This window comes from Leuresthes tenuis, unplaced genomic scaffold (genome assembly GCF_036924035.1).
Source record: "Leuresthes tenuis unplaced genomic scaffold, fLeuTen1.0.hap1 SCAF_24, whole genome shotgun sequence".
NCBI lineage: Eukaryota > Metazoa > Chordata > Actinopteri > Atheriniformes > Atherinopsidae > Leuresthes > Leuresthes tenuis.
In genome coordinates, this window is record NW_027325378.1 from 9,567,079 (window position 1) to 9,574,546 (window position 7,468).

General features: G+C 42.6%; 1 protein-coding gene across 7 annotated transcripts in view; it reads left to right on the forward strand.

The window, feature by feature from the left end:
* cacnb2a (calcium channel, voltage-dependent, beta 2a) overlaps positions 1-7,248 on the forward strand; it is a 64,716-nt gene extending 57,468 nt beyond the window's left edge. For all 7 annotated transcript variants that reach the window (XM_072378238.1, XM_072378240.1, XM_072378241.1 and 4 more), the window contains 3 exons: positions 982-1,077; positions 1,581-1,763; positions 3,861-7,248. In XM_072378238.1, the coding sequence (XP_072234339.1) occupies positions 982-1,077; positions 1,581-1,763; positions 3,861-4,598 (1,017 nt within the window). In that variant the 3' untranslated portion in view covers positions 4,599-7,248. The remainder of the gene's footprint in view (positions 1-981; positions 1,078-1,580; positions 1,764-3,860) is intronic.
* Positions 7,249-7,468: the final 220 nt, after the last annotated feature.

The following is a 7,468-nucleotide window of genomic DNA, read 5'->3' on the forward strand; positions in this document are numbered from 1 at the left end:
TCTGGTCACAGAAGTTTTTTGTCAAAGACTGAAGATTTTCAAAGATTGCGGCTGTGCAGGGTCGCTAATCACAAGACTTTAGCTAAATTGCTTTTGAGATTTTTCTCTTCATGCTCCTGGTGGAAATTTACTGGAGTATAAACTGTTGAAAAATGGATCATAAAAAAGATGAAGACTTTGGCTGCAGCTGCCTTTCTGTGTGTGGTTTGCTGAGAAAAAAAAAAACTGCCAAAAAGAAGAAGAGAAGACACCACACAATGCCGCAGGCCTGGCTTAGGACAGGGACAGTATGGTCTGTCCGTCCTACAAAAGTAATTGGAGATAAGATGATATAACTAGCGAAGCATTTTGTAGCGTTTCCAGGAGTCTGTTGTAATACAAAATAAAAGAGCACACTAAAGACTCACTCTTGTTCACACTATAACTCCCAACAGTTTCTCCTCAGTCCCAGGGAACAGAGGCTTATTATCTCCCCTGCTCCTACCTGGGCTCCCCTCCATGTTTACCTACTCGCTGCTTGCTTCTCGCGTGGGGCTGGAAGCGGCTATTGACATCCTTGATGTAATTGAACCTCACAGTTTGTGTGACACAAGACTAAAGACTTCTGACAAATATTAAACACTTTTTATTTTCATTGGAACGTAAAAGTCCGACTTCAGACCGCTCTGAGTTTTAGGACCACCTAACAGGAGATAACAGGCGCCAAAACTTTTTTTGCTTGTATAATTGTTTGGCATAAGGTCAGCAGAAACTTTGGATTGGATTGGATAACAATTCACAGTGAAAGGCCACAAGGCTAGATGGCAGAGAGTTAATATTTTGTAAGCTTGTAACCTCAAATTCCTTTATTGTTCACCTTCAGTCATTTTTTCTCTCTTTTTGAGCAGAATAAAGTCACATTAACAGACTTCAACATTCCCATGATTTGTTTGGGTCAAAAACAGCCATGATTGTGTTACCCTCTGTCTCCTTTCCCTTTAGGTGCTGCAGCGGCTCATCAAGTCCAGAGGCAAGTCTCAGGCCAAACACCTCAATGTTCAGATGGTGGCCGCCGACAAGCTGGCTCAGTGCCCTCCTGTGAGTGTCCACAGCAGACCCGTGTTACTCCTGATCGAAATCCAGAATTTATAAAAACCCAGAGTTTTGTCCTTTTTGGCTCTGAGTTTCAGTTTTGCATATTTGAAGTCCTTTTTTTCCCCTCCTTTTTCTGAAAGCTACATCGGTCTTGCCAGTTCTATTTCCATTCCTTGATAATCTTCTTAGTTATTATTTTAGAAAATGAAGCAAGCACCCCCAGCTTGTGAAAGTGCAGCCTAATTTAATTCAAATAGCAGTCGATATCTTGAGGGAATTACAGTTTGAGAATTAATTGCTAATGCTGTGGTATTTATTTCTGTGGGCTGTATATTTAACTAAATTCTGGCATTTTGTTTATATTTTTATTTTTGGTTGTAGTGTTTTTCAGAAGAGGCCTAGAATCAGTCCTCCAGTGAAGTTGTGTAACGTAGCCGTCTGGTTTTCTTGACCTTGTCATGTCTCCATTTCATTTCCTTAAACTGGGGCTGTCTTGCTTTTCCCAGGAGATGTTTGACATCATCCTCGATGAGAACCAGCTGGAGGATGCATGTGAGCATATGGCTGATTACCTGGAGGCCTACTGGAAGAGCACTCACCCCACCAGCTGCAGCCCTCCTAACCCACTGCTAACAAAGCTGGCCACAGCTACCCTGCCCTCCAGCCCGACGCTGGCCTCCGGTGTGCAGGTACAGTTGCTGAGCAGAGTCAGTCCCCACCACAAGATGGTGGCAGTGCTAGAAGAGGCCTACAACAGGCCTGTGTTCAGCTAAACTTTGAAGACTCATATTTAAGAAAGCTGCGAAGAAATGACTTCCAATTAATCAGAACAGTTTAGCCATTTAGAGGGAAAGCTTTGACTTACATCTGTCAAAAACAAGCTATTTTAGTACGGGGGTGTCTTTTATATCTCCACAAGTATGACTGAGATTAAACAAACAGGTTGAAAATTCAGCTGCTTTTAGTGGAGGTACATCAGAGAAACCATGCAGTATCACAAGGACAGATTAGTACAAATGGAGGGATAAATTCACGCTTTGTCCATTTTAAAGTAGCACTTGATGGTCTGTTACAGTTGCAGGATGTAACACCGCTGCTGTAAAAGAAAAATATCTGTCAGAAGCCACCGAAAATGTGAATTCAAAGTGGTGTAATCATACAGAAGGAACAAGATTAAGAACAAGATTGCAGATTTTTAAATACTATGATTTATGTGATGAACAAAAACACTCTCAAAAAGACAAAAAAAAGAAATACATTTTTTTGTTTATCTGTGATATAGTTTACGATTTACATCTTTGAAGAATGTGCAACATATAGCAGAGGACGTTTTGAAAGGCTTCAAACTTCCAAGATTGTGGTGTTAAATTTGCTAAGACTTCCCAATATTTTTACACGAGAAGAATTTATTTCCTTGTTAGTCTAAAACAGAACCGAGGTGCCAACTGAGGCTTCATCTGCGAGACAGAGATAATAACGATGAAGTTACAACTTGTCTTTCAATATCTGATAAATATGAAAAACATGGACGAACATGCGGCTGTTGGATTGTTGTGTATTTCCTGTTAGCCATGGTACAGAGGGCTAAAGTAAACAGCTGGAGTATATACCGTAGACATGTATGATTGATTATAAACCCACATCTGGGCAGCTTTACTGACAGAACCAAGTTAAGGGTTAGGGTTAGGGAACAAGCAAGCTGGTCAGTTATTCCCAACCAATGGCAACAGGTGATGTCATAGGTCACCACCTGCCTTTCATTCTGTTTTTTCTCTGAGCTAAAGCTTTGCTCTTGTTCAGTCTCTTTGCCACTTTCTTTTCTTCGTTTCCCCCAATGGTGTCTTTTTGGTGGCAGTCATGTTGTTTTTGTTTGTTTTTTTTCAAAATCAACATGCTGAAAAAACAAAGTTTATGGAAAACATTGTTGTGTTCTTGTGTGACACTTGTGTGATACTGCAAAGCAAAATGTGGTTTGTGTGAGGCAGTTGCAGGGCCCCCCGGACACTCCGGGGCAGCATCGGGCCCTGGAATGTGCAAAATGATTAATAAAGCACATGGTTTTATGGTTCACACACTTCTCGAGTGCTGCTTTAGAACAGTGAAGCAACTTTTTTTGCTTTTGATTTAATGCTGAAAATAAGCCAACACTACGCTGTTCTCTTGTTCACTTATAAGTTTTATTTAACATTAAACATTTTATGCTCTGCAGTGACTCAAAAATATGTTTAAGGAGCTGATTTCTCATCTTTTTGGCTGTAGTACAGCTAGCTGCAGTTCAGTCCTAATCTTTTTAAGAGACTTGTGGACCTTAAGCAGTGAAGAAAAAAATCTTAACTATAGCTTATGACTATATAGGGATATTTAGTCATAAGATACTTAGATTTAACGGCCAACCCCTTCGTTGGTCATTTGACTAGTTTGTAAATGTTGTGTAAGTCCTCACCTCTACCTTTTCTCCATCCACTGCCATCACACTGGAAATGTAAGACTGAGAATGAGGACAATGCTGATATTGATGAGGAGCAGGAGTGAGCTTGTATTTGCTGGTGTGGTAAGTTTGACAATGCCGTGTGATGAAGGTTGAAACTGAGGAGTGCAACATGCAAGCAAACCCTCTGTGGAATTGAAAAGCAAGTGTGTGCTCAAGTGTGACAGTTAATGTTTTCAATTGTGTGTGTGTGTGAATCTGTGCAGGAGAGGGAGGTGAGTATTGGTTTGTGTTTGTTTGCAGTGAGGATTCCTGTTTTTTTTACATCCTGCTGACTGATGTGTGTCACTGATTGCAGGGCAACAGTGCAGAGTCAAAAGGAGAAAAGGCGTTAGTTGAGAGTAAAGGCTCCAAAGAGGAGTACCAGCCCCATCATCATCACCACCACCACCATCACCACCACCAGAGCCTGGACCAGGCTGATGCAGACGCAGAGGCAGAGGGGGAGGGCGATGAAGAAGAGAGGCCCCTTAGGACAGAGTCCTCCAAGAGAGCTCAACACATCCACCACAGATCATCTTCTACCAGGACTGAGCACCACAACCACCATCACCACCACCACCACCACCACAGTAAAGCCAGGGGCCTCTCCCGGCAGGAAACTTTGGACTCTGAGACCCCCGAGAGCCGAGAGAGCAAGGACTCAGCTTACATTGAGCCACGGGCTCAGCTTCACCACCAGGACGAGGAGGACGAGGAGGATGAGATTGACAAGGATCTAGGGGAGGGACACCCCCAGCAGCAGCAGCGCTACGAGCCGCTGCCCCACCGGGACCACAACCATCACCACCACCACCATCACCGCAGCGGGGCGGAGGAAGCCGGCCACGGCACGGGACACCACCGCTCCAAGGAGCGCGAGCAGGACCATAACGAACGGAACAAGCAGCGCTCGCACCACCACCACCGGCCAGCACGTGACCACCACCACCACTACTACGACCGGGACAGAGAGAGGGACCGAGAGGGGGAGGTGGCTCCCAAAAAGAGGGGTGAAGCAGGGGAGTGGGGCAGAGACTCGTACATCCACCAGTGACAGAGCGAACCCCTGCTGAACCGTTCTGTTCTCCCATCATGCTGCTAAACCCTGAAACCACAGCATCCTATTTATGTACACTTCTTTGTAAATTCTCTGCATCTTTTGCAGGATTTTGATTACATAGATACAAATATAAATATATGAATATATGTATGTGTGTATCTATGCATAGACACTGTTTATGTGTGGATATGCATGAATATTCTCAAATATGCATATTTTAAACCTGTGTTTGATAAAGCATGACACGAAAGCAGAATTTTTTTCTGTACTGAGCTGTGCTTTCTGTGATTAGCATTATAATTTTTATTATTTCTATTATTATTAATTTTTATTGCTTGCTACCACTTGAATATTTTGTTCCTTCAGACTACTGCGAGGGTTGACCAGCCAACATAGTTTTATGCTGTAACTGCAGATGAGTTTGGCAATTTGGGAAATTTGCTTATCTGCTTGTGTCTACTTGAACCCAGTTTTCAATTTATTAGGGTCACCAAGCTGAAATGAATGCACTCTAATGCAACAGTCCTGCAATAAATCTTCCCCTCATGAAGGTTGATGCTGCTTTAGAGAGATGCAGGTTAAACTTTACAATAACTTTGACTTGTTTTGCATTGGTTTGCATGTTCCTTTTTGTTAGGTTTGTCCATGAACTGCAGCTTTAGAAATAGTTGAATCAAAACCTCAGCGACACCTTCGCGATTTGGTGCAGGACCTTTGTATTAGACTGTATTAGGTGTAGTGAGGTGTGCAGACGCAGCAGGCACATCAACACCGTTCTGCTGTCGATACACTGATCAGCCACAACATTAAAACCCCAAACAAGTAAAGTGAGTCACACCGCTCATGTGTTCTGCTGGGAAAACCTGCATCCTGGATTTCACACAGGTGTGTGTCACCTACCTAAACGTTTTTACGGACCAGTAACACACCCACCTCCAAATATGGCGACAGCGGTGGCATTACCCAGCAGGACAGCAGTGAAAACAAAACAAAACACAGTCTGAGCTGGTCACCTGACATCCTAACTTCCCAGATACTGACCTGTGGAACAGTCTGATCCACAAAGACCCCACAACCCACAGAGCCCAAAGGCTCCATTGGTAACATCCCAGTACCAGACACTCCAGGACAGGTGATCATAATGTCATGGCTGATCAGCGTATATTACCTATAAGTCAAAGAGCCAGCAGCGGGTTGCTGAATGTAGCACACAGACTGTAGAAAAGACGGTAAATAATCAATCGTACTGTGTCAATGTAAAAAAAAAAAAGAAGAAGAAAAGATTTAACTACACAGATGATCTGGAGCTGCTTCAATTGGCCGAGACCGAGTTCCGCAACATGTGCCCAAAAAAAGATGAAGTCAGCCGACTCCCTGATTATACTGAATGACCAGGTTCACTCATGGATTGGCCACTTAGAGTCCAGCCGCGAAGAACATTGAGTATGTTTGGGATGTGCCGGGGAAAACTTTACCCAGCGCTCCGATTCCCCCATCACGAGAACAAGATCTTAGCCACAAATGAAAGCAACTCCAGATAAAAATGAATGTTGTGACATTGTGTTAACTAATCAACATGGTGCCACTGTGAAAGTGTGCCATAATCCCAGCTAAAGGTGTTCCAACAAGATTTTTTTTTTTCTTTTTTAGTTCTACAGTGTCTGGTTTGTTTAATCTGTAAAAGAAACAGCTTGAGGTGTTACTGAAGGGTGTAGCCGACTTCAGGTAAGGAGCTGCTGGCTTCATATTTAACACACATTCGGAAGTGTTCCCTGTCAAACTGAGAAGGAAAACGTTTTTCCCAAAGTGTTGCTCTTTTGATTTGGTGTTTTACATATATCCCTCAGCTTTTTCTTTTATTCTGCGTCCACAGTTTCAAACACTTAGTTTTAACATATTGATGCCTCCTTCGAGGCGCACCTTAGTCTTACCTTACAAGACGAACAAGCTCAACGATAACTTCCTCTCTAACATGCAGTACTGTTCTTTGTATGGGTCCAGGAACATTTTATAACATTGGTACACTCTTTATTCTGCACTTTTACTGACTCACACTGGTTTCAAGTGAAAGCGATTTGATAGGTCTCTCAACTCTCTGTAGGTCGATTAGCGAAACTCCATTCTGGTTCATCTTTTATCAAGTCTGACCCCTTTTCTAATGAATGTTGTTTAATTCCCACTTGAGCTCCCACTTCTTATACAAAGAATGTTAATTACAGGACATTTTCTTCAGTGTGTTGTACACTTAAAATATGCATTTTCAAGACAAACTCGAATAATTCCAGATGTTTACCAGATAAGTTGTCTTTTCTTTTCTTTTTTTTATCTTTCTGCCATCTGTCACTTCCCTGACTGATACACAGGATCTATTCAAAGCAAATCAATGCCGTTTGGGATACTTTAAGAGCTTCCACCTGCCCTGTGTGCTGAATGATTTCATGTACTAACTCATGAAACTAACTACTTCTACTGACTTTACGTTTGAGTCCATGAGCCTCTGTTTACACACAATCCCCCATGACAAATGTAATTACAAATCCCCATTTCTATGCTACATTTGTAGCGCTACAGATTTTATAAAAGTGTACATGTGTAAGTACAGAATGCATAAATATGAAGAATAAAGTTGGCAACAAAGAACCGACACGGCGGGACAAGATTTTGATGTGTGCTTTGTCAGAGAATCCAGACACAAAAGGGGTGCGGCGTCTATAAATAGTCACAAGAAACTCTGCTGAAAAATTGAGGTAGAATCACCGGCCTGCCTCCCGTGTCGTCATGACAACCTCAACATGAATGGCAATACCGAGGGGATGCGTCTAAAATAAGACAGCGCTTCTTCACACACAGCTGCCGCCAAAGCT